This window comes from Meleagris gallopavo, chromosome 13 (genome assembly GCF_905368555.1).
Source record: "Meleagris gallopavo chromosome 13, MGAL_WU_HG_1.1, whole genome shotgun sequence".
Taxonomy (NCBI): domain Eukaryota; kingdom Metazoa; phylum Chordata; class Aves; order Galliformes; family Phasianidae; genus Meleagris; species Meleagris gallopavo.
In genome coordinates this window covers 15753644-15779703 of record NC_139416.1, presented here as the reverse complement: position 1 = coordinate 15779703, position 26060 = coordinate 15753644, and the positions used below count along the sequence as shown (strand labels likewise).

The 26060-nt window shown below is 38.0% G+C and overlaps 1 protein-coding gene and 1 long non-coding RNA gene across 5 annotated transcripts in view; one reads left to right on the top strand and one right to left on the bottom strand.

Moving 5' to 3' along the window:
* LOC104913049 (uncharacterized) overlaps positions 1–5819 on the top strand; it is a 29165-nt gene extending 23346 nt beyond the window's left edge. Inside the window, exon 6 of the long non-coding RNA XR_795088.3 lies at positions 4766–5819. This is a non-coding gene — a long non-coding RNA (uncharacterized LOC104913049). The remainder of the gene's footprint in view (positions 1–4765) is intronic.
* The window catches only part of CDH13 (cadherin 13), a 431693-nt gene that overhangs the window by 30063 nt on the left and 375570 nt on the right, over positions 1–26060 (bottom strand). For all 4 annotated transcript variants that reach the window (XM_010718092.4, XM_010718093.4, XM_085235261.1 and 1 more), the window contains exons 10-11: positions 24936–25189; positions 911–1053 (exon numbers count right to left, since the gene is read on the bottom strand). In XM_010718092.4, the coding sequence (XP_010716394.1) occupies positions 911–1053; positions 24936–25189 (397 nt within the window). The remainder of the gene's footprint in view (positions 1–910; positions 1054–24935; positions 25190–26060) is intronic.

Sequence of the window (26060 nt, the reverse complement as noted above, 5' to 3'; positions counted from 1 at the left end):
AGCAAGTTAAAAACAGAAATAAGTTTAGTGCTATATTTTGCTATGGAAATTTCCCTAGAAAAAAAAAAAAGTGTGTGAATGATAAGGAAATCATCGTGTCAGCAGAATGTTTATCTTTTATTTATTTAAGAAGATAACTATTTTTTTTTTCCCTTTTTTTTTCCCCTCCCTGTCAGGCCCTGCAAATGTTCCCTGAGTCATGTGGTTACAAAAATATAGAATTACTCTCCTAAAAAGAACATTTTGCAATTCATCACTGGGACAAAACCAGCTGCAGCTGTGAGAAAACGTTACCATATTAGCTGTTCTATTACGGACAAATCTGTTATTTATTTGGTGCTGTTAGCTCTGGAGATTTGCAGAAATGTTCAGGATTTTCTCTTTTCTTTTTGCTACAGAAGTCGCTTACTGAATTTTCACTAGATATTTTAATTCTGATTATATTTGACAGAAGGAACTTTAATCCTCATAATATTTAAAAAATATTGCACTTTAACAAGGGTTTTTACTTATGTTTTTATTGCCATTGTCACTGCATTGAATAGAGCAGAATTCAGCATATCAGGGACAAGTTGTTATTGGAATTAAGGTGGCTTAGGCTTACTAACTGCTCAAACATTATGAAGAAATTAACTCTGATAAAGACGATTTATTACTTTCCAAGAATATTCACATACTATTTGCATCTCTTATTGAGATCTCAGCATAGGAGTAAATATTTGAGATGTAACCTTAAATCAGAGTTGTTCTGAATTTGATGTTTTTTCTTTGTTATTGCAGTGATCTCATATCTTCACATGGCCAGCTAACAAAGTGCTTAATCATATGCATGTGTACCTTTCCCAAGAGGAGCTTTCAAACGGAAAAACAGTTATATATTTTGTGAATATAATCCGTAATAGTTACTCACCACTGTCTATTGCCAAAAAGAGAGCAGTGTATATGTTGTTCTGAACATGAGGAGATTCCCGATCCAGGATAGCAGTGGTGGCAACAGTACCATTGGTGGGATTAATCTCTAGCCAGCTTGCTGGATCCTTGTAAACCGAATACCTAAGTAAAAAGAAAATAACCATTACCAATTTGTATATTTAGAAATAAAACAATTACGTTTTACAGAAGAATATGCCTTTTCAATCATAGGCGTCTATGGGATGGATCACTTAAGTCTTAAAAAAACCCAACAACTTAAACTCGGTGCCTTTTGAGATGGAGCGTTATTGTTAGGTTCATTTGACAAAGAAACACAGATTTGAGCCAATACTTGAAGCCCCAGAGCTTGACAAAGAAATCAATATGTGAAACATTGTATAGTATCTGCTTCCTACTTGCAGTCTTTGGAGTGTTACACAGCTAAAGAATCTGAACGCTTTCAGCAGGCCTCTGCAGCAGCAGTGGTATTTACAGACTAAATAAATCCTCTCACATTCTTCTTCTAGACTCAAAGTTCTGCTTGAACTAGGATTTATTTACTTTTATTGCTTTTCCAAGTATTTTCCATTTTTTTTTTCCTCGCAATTAATTACCTAGGATGGGTCTGGAGATGCAATAAACTGTGAGGTATGATATCAAAAAGAGAGTTTTGATTCATTAGGCCTGACTTGGGAGCTGGATGTACACAGACACTCAGTTTGTATGCTTTTGTTCTGCAGTTTTTGATCCACTGCTTTTTGCTTCTAGTAATTTGATACAGATGCTGCAGCAATTGGACAGACCAGTATGACGGGAAAGGCGTTACAACAAAGGTGTGATGACAAAAGGACCAGCACGAAAGATGCTATAAAGGAATCTAAGTTTGCTCACCCATATCAGAAGATTCCAGGTTCACAGGGAAAAGCTTCACCAAGGAGGGATCTCCAGAAAGAGATCCTTCCTCGTGGGCAGTCAGCCCTTAAATGAGGTCTAAGAGAGGTGCAGCCGGAGGTGAATCACCTTCACCTGTGCTCCCAGGGCTGACCGGGTTCTTTCTCCAGGTGCTCAATCAGTGCTTCAGGCTGGGACTCAACGGTTCCCATACAAATGTTCGGAATCTTGGAACAATTCCACCACGTTGACGAAATTTGAATTTGAAAATGCTGTCTGCCAAAATTCCATAGTACATAATTTGCTACTATGCTTTCTTTGTATTAATCAGCACAAATGTTTAGACCCCGATACTGGAAATATTTAGAGAGTTTGTGGACTTTCTGCACTAAGAACTACCCGCTTTAACTGAAGTAATAAACGTAAGAATGTTCATTATTAGGGCCTGATTTTATATTCGCTTAAATATATTAAGCAACATAATAATACAGAGCTAAATTAACTGGCAGCAATTCCCTTTCCAATGAAATTTTAAATATTTTAGACAAAAACTCAGATAGATAATCAATAGTATAACGTTTATCTTTTTTGTAGTGAATGCTATAGGTCCTGAACAGCCATAAAAGCTTCTGTGGACATTTTAAATGATAAACAATTGACATGAAACCTGTTGTTCTTTAAAGAGCTTGTGTGAAGGCAGTGCCTCGTGAGGGTGCTCATGTGAAAGGTGTTCTGTGTGATAATGGTGTGAAAAACACTTGTAGTTTATCAGTGCAACTACTTCAGTGCAAGGAAACAAATGTAACAGATGGTTAGGAAAAAATAAAGCATGTAAAAAGAAAGAAAATGGTATTTGCTAGAAAAGGAAAGAAAAATTGCAGGCCAACCAGAGACGTGGTCTCATTGAATTCCTACTTCAGAGGCTTACTTTGGTCTCTTTCTCCTCTGGGAAGAGGAAATGTAAGTCACAGTCAGTTGCTAGATCCCTCTAACAAACTAAGGCATGTCTATTATCATCCCTGACAATGAAGGGGCAATGTTAGGTGTCCTGTCCAGCTGCTTCTGAAGCCCCAGTTCTTGTCTCAGGCCTATAAAACTTCTGCTTTGTCACCGTCCAGAAGTTGTCTCAGTGAAATGAAGAATGGGTCCCCTCCCATCCCTCATCCCAGCAGCAACTCAAAATTTGAAATAATCTCATAGGAAGACGTCATTAAGCAAAGACAGTAATTTGGGGGCACGGACACCATAATCTTCAGCAAGAATAAAATCGATTGCTTAAAAAGGTTCAAGTTGTGGGCATACTAGATTCCTCATTCATGAGCTGGGCAGCACAGGTGCAGTTACTTATGCCTGAGAAAAGGACAGAAGCATCTTTTCCCAGGACACATAATCAGGTATCCATTATAACTGGGTTAGATGAAAGCAGAGAAATACTTGAATTTCTCTCTAGAACACACAGAGCTCCGGAATCCTTATGGACTTGCCATGTGGCTCACAGGACCATTTAAATAAACTGATCTATAGGTTGACCTTATACTCCAAAGATCAGTAGGATACTCTCAGAACGAGGTCTAATAGACACTGGCTATATGAATGCTGTTCTTCACTAAGACTCTCAAAACACGTGGCTTGCTTATGGTCCAAAAGAAGTCACTGAGAGTTTCTAAACCATTGGCTTCCTTCCCTTAGGTAATTAGGTAATCCCTTAGATAATACAAGGAGAAGAAGCAAAGGCAACTGCTAACACAAAGTGAGACATTCCATCAAGACAGCGTGTCCCTCCACCTAACCATTTGAACACTAATCAATAGCTGAACTTTATCTCCTGTAAAAACAAGTTGCTAGAATGGTAGCAATGCAGATCCTTTCATTTCACTTTTTTTTTTTATTGTTGTTTTTATAACTTTGCAACAAAGATACGCACAAACATATGAAACCAGGGCAACCTAAACAATTCACACTCCATTGTAAAACTGCAAATTCTCAATTAACCCTGAAACAATTTAAGAAGATTCAACACTTTTAAAGTAATGAGAATTTAAAATGGATTGTATTATCTTCCCTGATTGCTCTACAAAGCACTGATGGCTGTGCAAATAAAAAACTGAATTGTATAACCTGTGATTTGGCACAGGATATTGTAAAAGTAGTACTTTGTCTTTCCCACATTTTTTACTTATTGTGAGTATACTGCAGTACAGCTAAGATAATTGTTCTGGGGTTTTTTTTGGTTGTTCTTTTGTTTTATTTTCTCTTTTTTCTTTTTCTTTTTAGGACTCTGCTAGCAAAAGATTTAGGATAAACTCATTAAGAAAAGCACTATAAAAATAGAAATATAGAATACAGAACTTCACTTTTTATGTTTGACTCCAATGGGATCTGCTGATATTCGGCAGTCTTGAAAATCAGACCATGTTTAGATGGTTAAACATGAACTTATGTGCCCACTTGCACCCACTCTGTTTTGAAAATCATAAGCATGTTGATGTGTCTGTATGGATGTATACAAACCTGTGTTCTCTGGAATGCCAATTACTGCTTATTTTAGAATTATTCTATGTTGCACTAGTGAAATTTAGTACTGCCTCATAGAGTTTTTTTGTTTAATTTAAACCATGTCAACAGGTTATAGTCTCTGAGGTTTATATGAACACGTGAGCATGGGTGAGTGGGTGTAGCCTGTATGGTTGTTATCTGCCTGCACAAGGTTCATGCCCTGGCATTATATGTAAGGCAGGTATTGCAAAAGAAGCTGAAGAAACAATTCCCTGGAAATCATCTGCTGGAAAGTATATACCTTAGCTATAGAATTATGAACAGATGCAGAGAGGCTATAGATGCAGAAGGGAATACAAATCAATCTATGCCCTTTGACTATTTGATGCAGAACTGCAATAAAATAGCAAATATATGGAAATAATTTTAAATGCATAAATGTCATCTTTTCCTTCTTGTAATGCAGGTAAATAATTCAGAGGATGCCTCCTGGGGTGGCTAGCAGACGTGCTTGGTGGCTGTGGCTGGCAGCTTGATTAGCACAGAAGACTATTACACAGAACAGAGGTAATAATACAGACATGGAAATCTTATCAGAACCACAACCTTGCACTAGCCACAACAACGGTTTCACAGCCAACAGTCAAATAGCTCAGGGGGTGAAAGAAGAGCAGCCAGGCATCTAGATGCTGCTCTTGGCAAGGACTGCCAGAGCTTGGTAGTTGCCAGAATTTTCCCATGTGGAGTCAAAGGGTCTTGGCTCTTATGCTGTAACAGAAAGAGAAGCAAGGCAAAATGAGGCATTTTGAACATATTGAGTATCACCACAACAGGAAAGAGTGGTGCCAAATCTGTACTGAATGACCCATCTGTGCCAGCTTGCTTTGTGGCACTGACAGGAGTTAAGGTGAGCAAGCTGGACAGGTTGGGAAGGGTGGCAGCTTTATACATCTGGGCACTGCTCAGCTCACCTTGTGCAGAGATTGTTTGACCAACAGGATGCAGCAGAAGTAGTTCAGTGGTATTGATTCAATGAAGTATCTGACTTTGCAGCTAGAATCTGAACTGCAGGGTACAGGCAGCAAGATGACACAATAGCTAACTAGCGAGCAAGGCATAAGACGTCATGTAGAAAGAGTTTTGAAAGGAGTGTGAGTTCATCTCCCCCTCTTCTGCTGTTCAGGGACTAGCTGGACACTGGTCAGTGGGTGGTGAGCAACTGCTTCCATATCACTTGTTATATACACTAGTATATGTGAATATATGACTATTACCCTTTTTTTCTGTCTTAGTAAATATTTTTATCTCAACCTACGAGTCCTACTTTGTTGTTTTTTTTTTCCTAATTCTCTTCTTCTATCCCAGTGGGAAGGGAGCGAGTGAGCAGACTGTGTGGCATTCAGCCACCTGCCAGGTTAAACCACAACACCAAGTTTTAAAATGGTAGGGTTGTATTTCTGCCTTGAGAAGCTTTTAAAAGGATAAAATTACTAAAATGACTGCTAAAGAACTGAGAACATAAGGCGACGATGGACATCAAAAGTACTGAGATAGGCAGAATAGAAAAGAATAATTTAAATAGCTTTCTTAACATGCAGAAAAATCATTACTGTCATTTTCAAATTGTACAGTTGCTTAACTCCTTTTTTAACCACGTTTAAAATAGAGATAAAGCCAGATGATTCAAAATTCATTCTCTCTTCTATGTGCATGTGTCAGTGTGAGCGTGTGATGCTTACTGGTCCTGGGTGAAACTGAAAGTGTCAAAATATTGATAGCAACCATTTTCATAGCATTTCAATCTGTTCAATCTGACTGGAAGGAGTCAGTATCAGAAATGTAACAAAGCTTATTCATACATTCATATTCACAGCTTTTATGGATTCTGGCCCTACTGACATAAGGAAAATATATCAGGGTTGAATATACCCAACATTTCCCCTAAGAAGTATAAACACACATTTCTGTTTTAAATGGAAGGCATTCATGTTATTCACGTTTCTCAATCCGTAGCATTTCACCTACAATTAGATGGCATGTTGAAGTTACCGTATCTGTTTTGCTCCTGCTGGGACTGTAGCCTATCATGGCAGTCTCTGAACTTTTTCCACGAGCTCTTCATGATCTCCTCAAGTAAAATGATTAGTGGGGCAGGTAACTGCGTGTTTTCTGTGCTTAAGAGCTCAGAATGAGACTTTCATTTTGTCTCTGAATAAAAAATCCTCCAAACACAGACATTATTTAATGTTTAAATCAAGCCAACACGGATCTAATATCAATTCCACCTGAAAAATCAAGACTACCTTCCCATCATGTAACATCTTCTCCAGTGTGCCTTTTGCCTGCACTAATTATGGCAGCGAAAGACACAGCATACTCTAACCGTAGTAAAGAGGCATTACTGGGCATAACTGAAATCATCACATGAACAAAAACTCTGGCAATTAAATCAATCATCAGTAGGACTTATTTACCTTATCACGCTTGAAGAAGACTACTAGTAAGCATTTATGAAGGAACTCAATTATTCAGCAGGCTTTTCATGCCTCCTTTTAATATTACTTCCACACATGCCTTCCCATTTGGATATCAAAAGGTCTTAAATCCTCTGAAGTATTAAGAAATGGATGAGAACATATTTCTTTCTTTATAACTCTTGAGAAGTTCTACGTTTTCTACTGAGATCCATATGACACATCCTTCTGTGTGAGCTAAACTCAGAGGTGAGCAGTATGATGTTCAATTTGTAAATGCCTGGGTCTGAGCCTGCATGTGAGCATCACACAGGTTAGCATCTCTTACAACGGCCAGCAATGCTCTGCAGTCCAACGAAGAGCCAATGCCAACCATACAGCCTCAGTGCAGCTGGCACTGGTCTGTCCCAACGATTCTGTGCCTTGGTTTCCAGCTCCTTTTAAATGAGTGCATGCTGCTGGCATGGCAGTATTGTCAGAACTGTATCGTTACTGCTGTGGGCACAAGATCACAAGAATTTCAGTGTAACTCTGCTGTTGCTTAGGGTGTTCTGACATGCAGGCGTATCTGAGTAATAATTCAAAGCTAAGGTTTTTTTCTAATTTATTAGCAATTCAAATAAAACTGCCTGAAATAACAAAAGCATGTCAGCAGGTAAACGGCTATGTGGTAGGAGAGCAAAAATTAATCAGTACTGTTTTCTGTACATAGACAAGCTGCACTGCTGTCAGCAAACAGATACACAGTGCTACCCCTGGCACTTTCTAATTCCCATATTCCTTGTTGCTTTCATCACAACCGTTCTGTATCTGAGTTGTGGGTCTTGTGCTTCCCTAGGGGATGCAATGGGCGTATCAATCTACTTATAGACATAATGATATATAATATCAATATGTGATACATTACATTATATACCAATATGCATATATGACATATTAATAGCTCCATGTGCTATTTGCAATAGGTCTATGGTTTGTCCACAGGACAGCTGGCTGCTAGACATTTCAGGTATACATATGAGGGACCAGAATAATGGCCAGGTGGTGCATGGGAACTGGTAATGGTAAATACATGTGACAGCTGATGGAGATTCCTGTTGGATTATAGCCACGCATTTGTCACCCAATGAATAAGACACCCATAAGTTGATACAGCAACACCTGCAGCCTTACAGAGTCAGCAAGATGAATTAGCTCTTTAACTGTAGCATTTTCCTTTTCATCCATGTAATATGAATGAACTGGAAAAAAAAATCCTGCATTAAGCACAGTACTCTCCGTGACAGATCATGACTAGCACTAGCTTAAAGCTAGCACAGGTGTCTGTCCACTGTACTGGGGACATGACCTTAAATGACTAAAAAGCAGCTGTGGGATTTAATACAGTGGGGAAAACAGAAGCGTAAGTATTTCATCACAGAATGTTGCTGAGGCAAGATCTAAGCATTTAATCATCTCAAAACCTACAGGCCAAGACATACGTGTTATAAGAGAAACAAGTGCTGGTATCCCATTAAAGATCTTTTTCAGATCTTTCAGAGCCATCCATGTTGATTGCTGGACCTCAGAGCCTTCTGAAAATCTCTTTTGTGTGTCAAACTTTGTCATGTCACAAAACCATCACCCACAGTTTTTAAGGCCCATTTTGATTCCTAACCCTACCTGCCTTTGGGCAAAAGCTTAACATACATATATCCCTTAATTCTCTATTAAGACAGAGCTAAGAAATGCCCAATAATCTCCATAAGACGATGCCAATGAAAACAACAAAAAAATCTGAACTGTTATATTTGTACTTTCCATTCCCTGTATTTGACTTGTACACTGCAAATGTTGAACTAAGCATAGTTAACCACCTTTTTCCATTAAATATATGGTCATACAAAAAGTGTGGTTTCAAATTTAGTTTAAAATGCTGTTACTAGAAGTATGGCTTTGTGCTAAATGAGCAGTAGGGCTGTGAAATATCTCCTGCAGTGCTCTCCTGCAGAAATTCAGGCATACTCAAATTACTTCAGGTAGACTATTTTAAATTAAAAATGTTAAAATACAAGAAGCAAATTTAACTGAAATATTCTATTATTAATAAGAATAAATACATCATTAACAAAAAACAAAAAAAAACAAAAAAAAAAACCAAACAACCTGTAGTAAATCACATTTTCTGGCAACATTGTTAAGAAAGGTATTAGGTCAAATGCATTTTTAAACTTACTGCTGATAGAGGATTTATGCAATAGCCATTTTTCAGCTCCATGGCACAGATTTATGCGCTTGCAGACTGTCTGTATTTTTACAGGCTGGAAATGTCAACTTAAGAGTACAACTTTAAAAAATAAAGTCCCCATCAATGTTATGCCACAAGTCACTCTGTGCATTCTGGGTTCCAAAATTCATGTTTCTCTGTGATAAACTGGACGTATCCCAGGGTGAATTCATTAGCTGTGCACTGGTGCATAGCTCAGCTCTCGGGCTGGGCAGTGCAGTAGTAATTCACTGCTGCAGCCCTTTCCTAAGTGATGCCACAGTGACTCTTGAATTTCTAGGAGGTTCTGTCCAAACATACTTTATACATACACGCACATACTTTATTCTAACTCTATTTGAATAGGCACATACTTCTCTGCCTCCAATGCCAACCTGGCACATGAAATAAAGCAATAATCCCCTCCCAAGTACAAGTGTATCTGCTAGGATGTAGAGGGGGGAGGATACAGACACTACAGAATGCAGCACTGCTGCACAGGACTGATATATTGCTTCTAAGGCTTAAGGTTTATACACATTCATGGTTTTGGTCAGAAACTTGTTAATATCAGCTTTCTGTTGATTCAGTCTCAAGAAAAAAACCATTTCATCTTGTCCTAAAGGACACTGTGGTGCCACAGGGCTGAGCACAGCACTGGAGAAGCTCAGCAATTTGTCCTACAGCTCCATGCATTACAGACACAGAATATTCTCCAGAACAAGCTCCTGTCTGAGCCTTCTGACAGATTCCCTTTCAGTTTAGGAATAACACAAAGAAATTCATGGCAAAAAACAGTCTGCCCAGTGCTCAGAAGGATGAGCACTTCTCTCTGGTCCAGACGGGTATCTGCCTGAACCACATCAGTAAGTGATAGAAAATTGTGCTGGAAGTGTTAAAATAATTTCTCAGAGATATTTAAGCTGTGTGTTGTTTCTCCCCCCACCCCACTCCCCCAGCCCCCCAGATCTTTAGGATTAAAACCCATACCTTTTTTGTTACAAAGTATCTAAAAAGGCAGACAAAAAGTGGAAACCTGAGACATCACTTGGTCAATAGCAACATGCCTGTACTCTTCTATTTTCAGCTTTAAAAAGAAGAATTCCACTTTAAAATTTTATATATGTGCATATTCCCATTAGAAATAATAAAACTCAACACACAGAGGTGTATTTTCTGCTTACAACAAAATCTTGGTGGAAATGTTTTTCCTTAAAAACAACACCAAGCTAAACCCAAGGAAGCAAAACAAAACCACAAGAAATTGCTTACTTCAATCCTGAGGTTAATTGGGCTTGCTTTCTATGGGTGGGAGGGGATTATTTGCTGAGATATCTCTGTTTGTGCAATTTTCTCCTGGCTTCACTCAGAGCCACGTGCAGACCCCGCGGAGAGAATTAAGGAGCAAACCTCACACAGAAATGTTTTTTGTCTCGGCGAAATAAAAATGAAGTATTGCCAATACTGACAAATTGAAGCATTTGGGATTTAGCATAGAAGGTCAAAATGAGACAGCTTCAGCTGCTCATCCCTACTGCTAAAGACAGATCAATATATACCCAATATTGCCTCCTGCTACTCACTGAATCAGAGGGGCACAGTGGAAATCAGGTCCATTCTGCACCTCGCTTAAAAGCTGCTTTGCTCAGACAGCCATCACACACTCTTCAGGCTGGGCTCTAATCTCATCAATGTTAGCAATGGGAGCAGTTCTTGTTCCCAAAGGGAAGAGTTTGTGGGGCTGCAGCCACACTACAGACAGTCACGTCTTCTACTTTCATCTGCAGGGCTCTTTTAAAATTATGCACCCCACCTCACCATCAGAGCAAAAATATTCATCATCTCAACTTTATTTTGCACGCCACATAGTGGTACAGCAGGTTGGCTTTCATCGCAATTATCCATCTTCAATGATATGATCAAAACAGAATGAAAAATTAGATGAAATTCAGTTTCTAGTCCCCTGCCACTGAGAAATATCAGATCAGAAAATGGTTGACTAATTAGTTATTTGTGTGCAGAAGGAATAGGCACAGAACCCTCGGTAAACGTCAAGAAAGAACTGAAGTGCTATTGCAAATAGAATAATAATAATAATAACCACCAGAATCTACAGCAATTAATCAAATGAGAATACTAAAATTGTAATAATGAGATAGTTAAATAAACCGTTATGAAAAGGAAAAACATCTTTGTTGTTTTCACTGTACAGTCCTCCAAATGTTTCTCTATACCAAGAAGTAATATTCAGCTTTTCTTTCCTGCAGGGTAAAAAAAAAAGAAGAAAAAAAAAATCCTAGAAGCTGAGGTGTAACAACAACAAAAAGACCAAACACGTTTATGTATTTTTTAATCAGAAGTGATTAGAGCTCTGGTTAAATGAACCCAGAGGCTATAACTATCTGAATTTATTCCTAAAGCTAGGGAATAACACACCGTATCTGGGACTAACACACCTAGTATAATCAGGTAGTTACTGTTAGAATAATTGTCGACACATGCAAATCAGTCAGTCTGTTCATTGCAGCAATAGAGCCTCAGAAGCTAATCAAAGTGAGATGAGCTGGAGGTTCTGTTATCAAGTATCTAGAGGAGGTTTTGGCAGTAAAACTCCATCAAGTTTCTCTACGTGCCAATTCTTTGCAACTGCGCTTCCAGCATAAGCAGCTTCTCTCTCTGCAAATCCTTTTGCTGCTTTCTCTTTCAAGCTGGGGTCTGGTTAGCTCTCAAACATAGAAAAAAATTGTAACAGCCCAGCAGATTCACTACAGAAATACCACTGTTGAACACAGCCAGGAAGCAGCACATTTCTGCAGTTTCAGCAGGAGATATTTTTCTAAGGGACAAACAGAAGAGGTGAGAATTGGCTCACCGCTGTGAAGCATTAGTCTCTCTGGATCAATGCAACTGCTGTTGCACTGCGGATCCTACAGCCAGAAACCAGGCTGCTTCCAGCAGTGGATTACTTTGACCAGCAGCCACAAAACCTCACTTCTGCCCCAGCAAAATCTTCCCAGAGTTGTGAAGCACTCCCTATGGAGGCAGGGCAGCAATGAGCCTGGGTTGCAGCGAAGGTTTACAATCATGGGATGCAAAAAATTGTTTGCAAGATCCACTCCTGCCCCATTAACATCTATTAACTTTGGGACTGTCTCGTAAGGAAGGAAGGGAATTAACGTTCCTGCAAATTAATTTCCAAAAGGAAAGCGTAACGAATTAATGAATATACTGAAAAATCATTTTAGCACAGTTTATGTCCTGTGCCAATCTTAGGCCTTCACAGTATCGATGCCATTCACAGCAAATGTTGGTGTATCAAGGTTCTCTGAACACTGTGTTATTTTCCTTTCATGTTCACTTGCCTCTTTTGTTGCCCTCTTATTCCCTTTTTCTCATCAGAACATTGCAAAGAATTACTCTCTAGTATAGATTGAGAAGAGACTGGGGCTAGGCTATACCAGAGATGGAGAATAACTCCTTGCCACTTTGAAAATAGATGAAAATTCAGTTTGTCACAGGTCGTTTTCCCTTTTGCCAGAGAAGCAAGCCATACTTAGGATGGCTTCCTTTGATACTAAGCAAGAACTTCTTTCTGTTAATTACATCTGCTCATTGGGAAGCGAAGAATCAGAGAATGTTTACAAATGACACAAGTACAATGAACAGTGCCTGAATCTGAACACTATCAGGACACAGACACATGGGATCACTGAGGCTGTGATTCTGGCAGTCCTCAAGGCACTCAGAATTATTGTCTGTGTGACTTTCCTCTCATCCTTTACTACGTGGTCATTTTTACTTCTTCAGTGCTAAAGGAAATGCTAGGAAAGAGTGCCAGAACTATGAATTCCATATGAATTAACAGTGAAACACTCCCTTGATTTTGTGAGGGATCATACATAGGAATTTTTAAGAGAAAAATATGTGAGACATTTTAATCAATTTTTAGCATGCTGGCTAATAAGGAAAATAATCACCTCTAGCAGAAGACTAAATTATGATCATCAAAGTGCTAGGATGTTGCTTGGAACTTTTCCTAGGAAAGAATTTGCCCAGTATTTATGAATTACAGATATATATATATATTTTTTTTAAAGAAACCTGGGAAAAATAAAGGGAAAAAAATAAAAAGAAAAAAAAAATATGAAGTCAGGAAAGTGAGGGAGTAGTTTTTAGCCAAAATAATGCAATTCCAAATAAAGAAAAATTACTGAATCTTGTGAGTTGTTTCTGAGTTGAAAAAGACTGCAAACACTGCTGAATGAACAGTTGCTTAAAAGTCAAAGAGACCTTGAGAATGCAGTAGCTCTATGGAATATATTCCACTACAAAAATCTGGGTCCTAGCCAGAAAAAGCAGAAAAAAAAAAAAAAAAATTAACAAGAGAGACCTTTTCTAAGAAAATAAGTGCAGACTAACAAACTGCAACCTTGGAATCAGCAGAAAACATTAGTTAAAGTTGTGAAAGAGATGCCTCGAAGGGAAATGCCTGCCTAGTCTGTCCAGGCAAGGTCAGCAGAGATAAAGTGAACGCTTCTGAGCAAGGAAGAAGGAGAAATGGAGTCTATCTGGAGTTGATCTCTCAACCAGAGGTGTGAAGTGCTGCTATGAAGAGCACATAGCTGCAGAAAAGGACAGACCCAGCAATTAGCATTTACAGAAGAGCGATCACATCAATCATGTGGCAATTTGGTATGCCTAAGTAACTCCATAAAGGAAGAATTTCATTATAAAGGCCAAATTCTTCCAACAGAGTAAGTTGAAGCGGAGTCCTAATTTCATGAGATTTCTTCAAGGAAAATATAATTAGGGATTCCTTGGCTGCATCGCGTTGAATCTAAAATACCTACAAAAGAGCATTAACTGCGATGGACGAGCGCAAGCATTTTCACTAGATTTTCTTAGCTTAACAACAAAGGATGAAGAAAAAAGACACTAGTGTAAGAAAGAACAAAATTTAACATACAATAAATTGACCGTGCAGTAAGTAACAACTTGGAAAGAAAATCTGTGAAGAAGCTGATACTGCGAGAAAAGTAATCGAAATCATTTCCTGTGCTGACAGAGCTGGGCATTCCTGTAGTTGGCTGAGCTTGCACAGGACTCATTTCTAAGATTCAGCTGTTTCTAAGGCAAGCTCCGTAATGCAGGAGATGATAGGAGAGCAGTAATGTTCTGCTGACTTGAAGAGCCTACACGTGGCTCTGAGTTTCTTGGCAGGCTGTGGCTGGGGGCCTGGAAGGAATACAGCCTGACTCCTGCTTCTTTGCCCCCCATCCCCATCCGCTGCACAGCTCGGTACCCCAGCTCTGCTCAAGCTGTGTGCACGTAGCAGCTCATATAGACATGCGGCTGGCATGGGTTCCCTCTGCAGAAACTCATTTTGGTGAGACGCGGTTCGGTTGCTAATCCTGTGAGTGTGTTTTGAAGTATTTGACAGCCACAGTCTGGAGTGGCAGAGATCCACACCAGAATCCAGAGTTCCCTCAAGTCAAAGGAAAACAGGGATCCTGGGAGCTGGGCTGAACCCGATGCAGGCAAGAGAGCTGGCTTGAATCTTGTTTTCTCTCACAACAGAGCACAGCCTGAGTCATTATTTATAGCCTTTGCTGTATGTGGAGCTGACTCCCAGAAGTGTATTTCATGTTTCCAGTTCACAATAATAACTGAATTAATAACTGACATCTCTTAGAGAGTGCTTGTTCAACAGGGAGAGCTGTGCAAACCACTGGTACCCTCAGCCTCTCCCATTGTCCTCCAGAGCCCCATGTGCCATTGCAGCTGTAGGCTCCCGTCAGCCCCCACGCCCCCCGTTACACATGCTTTAGTTTACACATCTCCCCTTTGGCTTGTGTTTCTGTAGCTGTGGGCTGGGAGTCTGGGGGAACAGCTTTATCTGGGAGATCAGACAATTTTATTAACCCATATCCTGCCCTTGCCACATCGCTGCCAGCTCTAAAGACCAAAACATCAACACATCTCTCCCCTGCTGCCACCTGCAGCAAGGAGCTCAGCAGAAGCTACAGCAGCGTGCTGGAGATTCGAGTTCCTGCTGATAGACAGTGCTGGGAGTAGGAGGTGGGGAATGCAAGGCTTCTGCTTTCTCAGACTCTTATGTGACTGACCTGAACGCTACCTCTAGGGTGAAGTTGTGTGTTTGCCCAGCCAAAATATTCTGTGTTCTTCATATAGATAAGAGAATCACTATAAATAAGCATTACTTTTGGAAAATTATATAGAGGTACATATGAAACAACTGGAGGTCCTATATGAAGTCCTATACTGAAGTCCTAATGAAAACAGCATCCTTTGCACCATTGCTCAGCATGAGATTATGTTTTGTATACTACAATACATGAACACAATAATGTTAATTTTATGACAACGTCTACATAATATACACAAAGCCATCTAATGTTTGATTAATGGTCTGACTTTATCTGAAAGAGCTGGAAATTCTTAAAGGGGTTTATAAATCACTGGAGAGCCAACAAATTAATATCTTTGTTTCCACAGAAACAGAACTTAACTAATTCCATAAAATATGTAAGACTGGTATTACTGTAGCAATTAAGATGTTTTCCTTTTGGTCCTTTAGTTTAGCTTTGTTTAAAAATAACTGTATCTGTATAGGAAAACAGACTGTCTTGATGCATTTGTATAGTTACATAGCCCTGAGGAATTAATCCATTGATTTAAAATACTTGCTAGCCTTGTGGCATAAAATAACGAAGAAGGAAGTGGTAGGTGAGAAATTCAGTAGCACATGTGATAGTGTGAAAATATGTTAGTCAAGAAAAAATTCACATGACTGCCCAATCCAATAGCATTAAGAGAAAGGCATATATACTCCTGGCTAATAATAACAAAGAATAATTTTTCTTTTCCAGTTGATTTTGAAAACAGTGTGCACTTCATGGGTGCAGTTCTTAAAAAGAAAATTAAATTCTCTTTCATTCTTTGTTATATTAGATTCCCACTGTAATAATGAACTCCTATGTAATAATAAACTTAATGAACTCCTAGCCAACGTTTATTTGACCGAGTACACTGAAGTATAAAAAAAACCCCATGTAATTACTTTCTGTCACAGATGTTGAAGCACATTGGGATATCATGTCGTATCTTTTTCTTTACTTCAGGCCACTGGCTTTGGTTTGCCTAACTCACTGTCTTTAATGGCCATGATAAATGAAAAGGGAAGTGTGATTTACCTTTTCTGATCTCTATGAATCAGGTTCTCAAGCACACAAGCTGTCCAAATGCACTTTAAAATCCATGGAGCACCCTCCTACCTGTCTGGCCCTCATCACTTTTCAAGATTGTGTATAACCATGTCTTAGTTGTTTTATTTATAATGTCATCAAGTCTAGGTTGTTACATTTGTTACAGGTTGCTGTGCTGATTTGTTTTCTTTTTCTGCCTGTGCCTCCAAGGGATGCTAGAGAAATGAAATACTACTTTTCACTCATCGAACAAAAACATTAAAAGTCAGATTCCATGCTCAGTTGTATTTACTCAGGGGATATGCTCTATAACACCCCTTGTCTTACTGATGTCTCTGCAAAATACATTTAATATGTAAATATTAACAGAGAAGAATACTTACAGAAATTAAGTTCTGCTAGTTAGTCTGCAAAGCATATCAACAAGATATAGCATGATTGAAAAAATGGCCCTTATATATATTTCAGCATATAAAGTGCAATCTAAGAAAAAAAAGCTGTTTTTCAACTATATAATAAATGAAAGGATGTTATGTACAAAAAAAAAAATCCATTATTTGCAAAAAGATGAGTTGGTACTGAACACTTCTCTGTAATGGAGGTTACAAAGCATCTTTTTTTGTTGCTGTTAAGTACAGCGTGTGCATCTGGATGCCTGCTCTGATGTACTGCTTACCACAAGTCTATACAACCCAATTACTCTATTATGTTCATCACTGTAATCACCCAGTCCCTTCCAGATGTACATTAAGCAACACTGCATGTCATTTAAGGAATCTGCTGGTCAATGATGGAAATTCTGAAGGAGGTGGAGGAAAGAACTCCACATAAGTATTTATGACACAGGAAAAACTTTCAGTAAAGGTGATGAGACCTAGTACTAAAAAGACAGGAAATGAAAGAATTACAGTTGTTTAACCTCAGTTTGACACAGTGATACTCGCTTAGTCAAAGAGATTTATCTCCTAAGCATTATTATGTCGTAGTTACTCTATACTATTTAGCCTTGTATTGGATGCCCAACAGTTAAACTTCTCATAGACATTTCCCATGTAACTAGGGATCTGAATAGTCTGCCAGACTCTTTGATAGCATAACCACACTGTCATTAGGGGATAAATTTTAGCACTTCAATTGACAGAAAAAAAATACAGGCATCAAGACCTTAACAAAAAATGTTTCTGTTTTGTTTCCTGAAATGACAGAAGCTGAAAAGAAAGCACTCACCAAAATATTAAATTAATAGCTCACTCAATGGGTTATGGTTATGCAATGATTAAAGTTGTTACAGGCTTTTCTTCCTTTTTCCTTGTAAGTAAAAACCTCAACTGTGTAACAGTTTTCATGAGTTGAACTCACTTAACAAAACTGACATGAAGCTATGGAAAATTAAGACAGTATTGTTTTCCTTTTTGATTTACATACATTTTAAACACTAGTTAACGTAGCTTCCAGGGCCAGAAGAGACTTGTAAGTACTCAGTTTTGATGCTGCAAGCCTTGTGCCGTACTGATACAACATTTTCTTGTATTAGCCCTGAAGCATTACCATACTACTCTGGCTGCATTATTGTTTTTTTTAATATAGAAAATGCCATCAGCGATCCAGGGCTGAACCTCCAGAGAGGGCAAGCCTCAGGCAGGTAGAGGTCTATTGGAAATTTCCCTTCTGAAAGTAAAAGAAGGAAATGTTATTCTGACAGAGCCGCTAAAATAGGTAAATGTGTAAAAGTTCTTTGGGGTTTTGGAATACTCCATGAAACCTGGGCAGGTTAGTATCTCCAAGGCAATGCTATGCTAAGTACTGCCCAATGGAGCTACCCCAAATGATCATACAAATAAAATTACCTAAATATATGTAGAGTAAGCGTGCAGGTCTCTGTAAGCATATTTACCTAGGGCATAACTGTGATAAAATCAGGAAGAAGCCAGTCCCTAGCAATTCATGTTTGACCCAAGAATGGATCTCCAGGCTTATTGCTGCTTAACAACATGTGTAATTTCACTCTTACTCTGAAACTATTTTACAGAAATTGGCATCCTTATTACTAAGTTAATAGAAAAATTCCAATTGAACTCTACAAGTGTATTTTCCCATTACAAAAGCATTGCAGAGCTCCATTTAGTAAAAATGAGTGCTTAGGCCTTCTGACAGTTTCCTTACGGGACTTAAATTCCACTCTAAGAATAACCATTTGTGAGTGAAATAAAATGGAGGTCTTCACTCCTCAACACACACAGACTAGGGATGTTTTGCTGCTGCTGTTAACATGTACCAGAAGCTCTGAGATGAAATCCTACATCCAGATTCAGTAGGAATTTTGCCACTGAATTCAGCGTGTCTATGGCTCACTCTATAATCTGGAGATTGCAAATTAATGAAATGGAGCCATAACACTGGCACTTCATATCTTCACAGCAAGGCAAAAAAGCTTTGGAAGAACTCTAGTTTCTCTTTTCCAATCAGAATCTGAGTGCCAGACAACATCTAATCTGTTAAGAACTGCACCTACTTTAAAGACAGAAGTGCTGAACTCCACAGAGGAAGAAGAATGGTTTAATTGGTGCTTCTGCTTGGTGACAGGATTCTAACCTAGACATGTTATTGGTCTCCCTGGTAAGCTTTTATTTGAATGCTCAGTTTTCCATCTTTTAGTGTCTTATAAAAATAACTGGTTGCTGGAGTTACATATAGTCTTTCCATATCACCAGTACAAATAAATCTCTGTCAAGGTATCACTGAAAACTGTTGAAACTGCATCCAGACATGCACACACGATCTAAGTTGGCTGACTTTAACTCAAGAATGTAATGGCCATAAAATAGTAACTGAATTCCTACCACCCCCTCCCTGTCAACTTGCCTCCTCACACAGCATCCCCTATTTGATAGGCAACTTATTATAATCAAGATAGTCTTTACTTCTTCCAGAGGCAAAATCCTGCCTTCTTTGAAACCAGAAGAGAACAGTAATGACAAAGTGAGTTATTGTCAAGATCTGGCTTCCACTGCAAGCATAACTTGTGACTGATATATCCTATTGTTGTATTTCCTCAAGAAGATCTGCAATATTGTTTAGTCAGTGACATGAAAAATGCGGCCTATAATTTCACAGTTCACAGTCATTCATTCTGAGTGCTGACATAGTTGAAATCATAATGTGGCATAATATTGTTATGTGAGATAAAGACAGAGGGTGTAATTAAACTCCTCTTAAATGTTACATTCATCCTTATTAATCAAGAATTTTAGATTCTTAAGGTAATATCAAGGGAAGTTAAAATTGGTTTTTATGGCTTATTTGATTACATGGATACAGAGGTTCTCAATTCTATCACATACAGCTTTAATATCAACATATTAAGTATGATTTATGCCAACACAGTAAAGCAGAACAGAAAATTTTAGGAATACAATCTTTGACAGCCTTGTGTTAGAGGCTGGCTGCTGGTAGATAGGTTCCCTTCAAAACTCTGAATTACTGTTTTGATTCACAGCAACCTTCAATCGTTGGATTGAGAATTCTTAGGACCCTTGCTTTATGCAGATTTAAGATTGAAAATTTTCTCATTGCTGGACTTCCTTTCATATGCTAGTGGATGAGAAAAAAAAACAACTCTAAAAGCTGCCTGTTCACATATGTTAATATTTCCCCCAAATCTTGGCAGCAGTTAGGAAGAACAAAAGTTTTATGATGTTAGTACAAATAAGCAAAAGAGAGCATGGGAAGGTTGCCCCACCTCCCTGCAAGGCAAAAGCCAGGATATCAAAGCATCAACTGGTTACATGGGATTGTCCTTAAACACTAAAAATGAAGACATGCAAAATCAGAAAACAAGAGAAGAGGGCTAACATCTGCCCTAATGCAGAGACAGGGAATATCAATAAAGAAGGGAAAAAACAAACAACACAAAAACAACTGGGGAGCTGTTTACCAAGATAAATGCATGAAGCAGTTTAGGATCCTAGGACCTTCCCAAGGTGTTAAACAGGAGATGTTGACAGGTTGGCTGTAAATTAAACCAGGGAATCCCCATGAGTAATAAGAGGACTGAATAACAGAGTTTTGGGAAGCAAACTATCAACATTTGTTTACTAGTCTGAGGAAGAGAAGGACCTGCAATAGTGTAGCTCTGATACTGAAGATAACAGGTGAAAGTGGCTTTTCTGAGCAGTCAGTGTAAGATCCTGCCCACAGTTTCTTTAGGATCAGGTTTCCAGATTTTGCAGATGTTTTAATCCTCTCAGCACCAGGATTTTACTCCCTTTTACTCTCTTCAGTCTGATCTCAGAAATTTCCACCAGAGATTCTGATTTTTATCAGCTGCTTCCACTACATTAATTCAGACTGAACTGTCTGAACAGCGCTGGCCAACTGCAAACCATGTAAACAGGAGAAAAAGGGCCTGGTTTGAGCCACTATCTTGAGCCAATATCACTCTTCCAAAGTTATACCAGTCTGGTCATGTGTGTGAAAGGAGAGCAAAACTGGTGCAGAAGCAATTTTGCTCTCACCCTGTCTTGCTGTAGGCCTAAAGAGTTTGTTGAATGGGGCATGCTTACTTTGTTTAGTAAACAAAAGATGGAAATCTCTTTGGTCAAGAAAAAAATGAAAAAAAAAACCCAAAACAATTTAGTTCCCTTCAGATATCAATAATACAATAATTGGACCTATTTATCACGATGATTAACAAGACTGCTGGTACTAACACATTCAGTAAATTTTAGTAAAAAAAACAAAACAACACAGCTGTTCTGCAGTGAGCTGTCAAGCTAATTATTGATTGGTGAGCACCTAAAACTATGGTGGAAATTGTGTGTCATGATGGAATTGGCACCTCTCCTTTTCCATCTCTGCCTGCCTGCCCTAGTACATGCAACCCTCTAGAGTCAGTGTTTCTGTGTTTCAAATTTTGGTACCACGAGACAGAAGAGGAAAAAGTTTTGCTTCAAGTAGCTTCCCTCTCTACCTGGCTTTCCTTCTAACTTAAATGAGAAAGGAAAAGAAAAATAATTTCCACTGCCCAATATACAGCAACTTCAGATCTAGAGTTGTGCTACAAATTCCCAGTGGCTGGGTTCAGGCAGGTCATAAATAAAACTGCAGAGCCAACTCAAGATGCTCTTGGGTATAACTTACAGTGAAAAACTCTGGTGCTGCATGCAGAAAGCATGGCTCAGCCATTCATTTATAACAATAGAACTGTTCTTCTGTCTGCACCAGGAAAAAACAAATCTCCTGTTGTTAGGAATCAAAGTCAAGCCCTTCAGACTCTAGGAGATATATTTAACAATGACTAAGCATGCTACTTCATAAGGTTCACTGCTTACAACTTTCTATCTCTCATTATATAGTACTTCTGTATGTGATGGTAGTGTATTACAAAAAGCAAGTCTGTTGACCTCCATCTGCAACAAAAGCACTTTAAAAGGCGTGATGTGAAACAAAGTATGCAAAATTGATCCCTCAGATATTGACTGAATAGATTATTCAGTGCTTCCAGAAACCTCTTACATTATGTGGAGTCAGCTGGAATCAGGTGCAGATAAAAACAATTACAGACACATATAAATATATATCTTGCATAAACCACTTCATTTATGGCTGTCTTTCTTATTCCCTTGAAACTCACTGCAGTTTTGGGTTCTGAGTTCTCCAGCTTCAAATGCTATATTTAAATTCTACTTAATGAATTAGATATGCTTTAGAGCTATAATAAACTTCTCCTGTGAAGATATCTCTGAAGCATTTAGTCACGTTGCTTACTGAGAATAAATACTGCAATAATATATTTACATAAATAATTTAAAATCCAAGAGCACAGTAGGTAATAAAAATACATTGCCATGATAAGCCATGAAACCAGAGAAGAATGTTGATTTAATTAAAAATTATAAATAAGCCCCAGTAAACAACTTATTTACACATAGTTAAAAGCCTAACTACTGAATATCGTGGACTTCTTGAATCCAAAAAAGGAAAAAATACTTAAATCAACTTCTCCTCACAGACAAAATATTGAGGACCATAACTGTGTTTAATTAAGATCTACTGTTAATACTGGATTTCAGAGAATAAGGCTCTTCTTTTAATTTCCCAAGGTGGAAAATGTTATTAAATTTGGCCTTTAACTTCTCATTGACACGTACACTTGAAACTTCTGATTAAAATTTCAGAGGTTGGGAAGAGGCAGCCAAAATTAAACTATTAAATCTGGCACAAAAATAACAATGATCCCTGATTAAGAAATCAAATTTCAGAAACTTCATTACTGTTCTATTAATAAATTGTTGGGTTATAATTAAAATGGGGCCTGCTGGATTTCCTTCTTTTTTTTTTTCTTAATTCTAGAAAAGTTGGAAACAAGAGGGAATTAAACACTTTTAAAAATAGGTTAATGAATCTAAGAAACGTGATCCAAGTTGAGCAAGTTCCTTTTCTTTCTGGCAGTGATCACAGAGGAACAAATGTTATTTCCCACCCAAACGTAAATCCCCTGCTTCTGTCTGATTCTTCCTTTCTTCAATATCCATAATCTAAAACTCATTATAGTCATTGCAGCCTTTTCAGAGGAAATCACAGCTCTGGCTATAGTCACAAAAGTCAGTGTTAGCCCAGTTTTAAACAGGTATAATTTAGAGTGATATTAAACTTGATGCCTACATTATATGGCTGGTCAATACGAGCATGTGATTTTTGTTTCCAGGATGATGTTTCTAACTTGAGTATCTTTGAAATGCTAACATCAGTACATTAAAGAAGAGTTGACACTATGAAAATTCACTGCTAATTGTGTACAAAACAGGTAGCACACTGTGTGCTTTTGAGCCTTGGAGTCATATTTTCTTCACTAGAATATATTTTTGCCAGCTTTTCTGAGCTTCTAAATGAAATTGTTTCTCAGACTGCAAAAACACATCAAGCTAAAGAGTGAGAAAGAAAATTGCTTCTGAAGTACAGCTGTCCTTAGGAATTTCTCAAAGAGATAAATAATTTGAATTGATTCAGACATGGGAAGTTCAAGACATAAATTCAACCTACAAATGGACATTGGCACCAAAGGTTTCAGTACACTATTGATGGTTCTTGAAATGCATTTACGGTATTGTATTACTAGAGTAACCAAATCTGCTGATTACAAATAGTCAACATCCTCTTCTACAAATCTTACATAGAGAACTAATAAGAAATGATGTTGCAATTAGGGAGACCTCAGTTTATATAGGCTGAAAATAATGAAAAGTAAAATTATCAGTCCTCTATCGTTCTTTTGTTTGTATCCATCTGCACATTTTGAACAGATACATATTTTGTTGGCACTGATGGACGTTGTCCACGCAGCACACACAATCAAAATCTGATATTCATTGCCTCTTGTAGACACACAACATTGCTTGCTCATGGTCATTGATATTTAGTGTAATATCTTGTTTAAAACTCTGCATTTTGTCTGCTTGGCCTTTATTACAGTGTAATCACAGTAAGGACACTGATGATATAACAGCAGGTTCTGAGAACTGTGTGGTTTGGTGTGCAACCTCCATAAACCCGGACCAAGGCCCCCACTCTAAACACAACATCTACTCATAGAAACTTGAAGATAAAACCTTTCTGTCAGATCCAAACTAGTAAGCACATTTGGCCTTTATTCATACAATTTCACACTGCTCTAATTGGAGATGCTGTTCCTATATACTGCAGTCTTTGTCACTGCTGGTAGCTCTGTGATTCAATAATACCAGCATAATTAAAGAATGCTGTTTTAAGCTTTTCTGTTATTTTAGCAAAAGAAGTGCATACAGGTAACTTTCCTCAGTAATTCCATTATTTCCCAAATTTCCATTATATCTGCATTATTTTCTACTAACTTACAGGTTGGAAAATATCTCTAAGACAGACACTTCCTTTAAAATAGCTTCCATATATGATCACACTTCAATCCTAACTCAAACTAGCTTGTTTCTGTTCTTTTCTGCACGTGAAGAATGAGAAAGAAAATCTTGCTTTTGGTTAAAAACATCCCAGGCTCTAGCTACACAGGTATAAAAAACTTCTGTGAAACTTCTTTTTAGTTTATGTAATAGTAATAGTCAAGATTTAAGAGTGCCTTTGTTAAGTGTGCTGGATTGCAAAAAGCATTGATGACAGCTGGTCATACACAACACATAAAGCTAAGTTTTCAGTGACTTGATGGCATTTCCTACAATTTCAGAGCCAATGCAGTTAGAAGAAATTCAACAAGTCGAGGGGGGAAATTTAGATAATAGTGTCTCATTGTTGATTTTAATAACCAAATCTACCTATTTTCTTTACTTTTCTCTTATAGTATTCCAAAATCAAGTGTTAACAATAACCAATATGATTCCACTGGTTTTTCATGGCAATCTGTAAACGTATGGAGAACTTCAATAACTGTTTTTTAAACTTAGCCCAAATCCCAAAGGGCATCAGTATCTCCCCCCTGCTCTGAATAATACTGTTGAGAGTCAGATTGCTGTATCTGACTGTTGTTCCCTGCCTAATGCAGCACTTTGTCTTTACCATACTGTATTTCTTCAATGCAAGAAAAAACTCTTCTTCAATTTATTATCTACAGCCCAAAAAACTTTAATTTTCTATTGGCAGACAAATTTTTGGTCAATAGACAAAGACAAGTTTGGATGGATGACAGTTGAAGAGTAGTGCACTCACCTGATAGTCTGATGCTGCAAAGTGTCTGGATCAGTGGCATTTACTGTTAACACAATACTGCCAATAGGGATGTTCTCTTGTTTTGTCACTGTCATTGGGTTTGGGTGGAAAACAGGGCCTTCATTCACATCCTCAACAGTGATCTGAACTGTTGCTGTGGAACTGGGGCCGTAGGCTATGTCTGGAATCAGCGGATCTTCATTTTCAACTTTTATCAGCAACGTGTGAAATGCTGAAATCTCATAGTCTAAAGGCTGTAAAACAAAGAGAGTACTTAACACTCAACCGCTCATACCCCACTCCTGGAAGCTTTCAGGAGACAAAATTAGCCAGAAAAGGACAAAGCATTTATTGCATCTGATATTTGGTCAAGAGTTTAGCATAAGACATGCCAATAATTATAAAGTGTGTCTTTATGTACCAACAGTGAAAAGCAAAAAATTGACCATGCCTGGAGGGTAACACACATAGGTTGCTCCTAAAATTTTCCTAATTTCTTCCTTCACACTCACAGAGTAGAGTTCATAGGAGTTTGGCTGTTATTTTTAAACAGCTCCATTTGAGTTTTACTACTGGGGAGCTGACTGGTCACACTTGGTGAAAGATTTAGACGCTTCTCTATTTAAAATTGTATGCATTTTTTCTATACCTCAAACACATAATTCCCATATGTACATGCTTATTTATGATGTAGTACGCATTAATTGAACGGAACATCTTACTTAATAGCTATGTATGATAAATACCATCAGACCATTTTCTCAACTCTTACCTTGAAGCCAAAAGCACTGCCATGGAAAAAAGTTCAATTACTTTCAAGAATTGAAAATATTTCTTCTGAAGTCAAACAAAGAAAACAGGCAGCAACTAGAACTTCTTTTTTTCAATTATTTTTTAAAGCGTTTAAAATAGGATTGTCTTCATACAAAGCTGATAATATTTTTTTTTCATAATACTTCAGAAATGTGGGACCAGAGGGAAGCCTCCAGTTCAGCCTCAAGCCATGTCCTTTACTTCCCTGGCATCTATAGAACATGTGGTTTAACAGAACAAAATGTGGCACTTGAATTCTAATTGTACCCTCAGTCCCCAAAAAACTGCATTGTAAACTCTTACTATAAATGA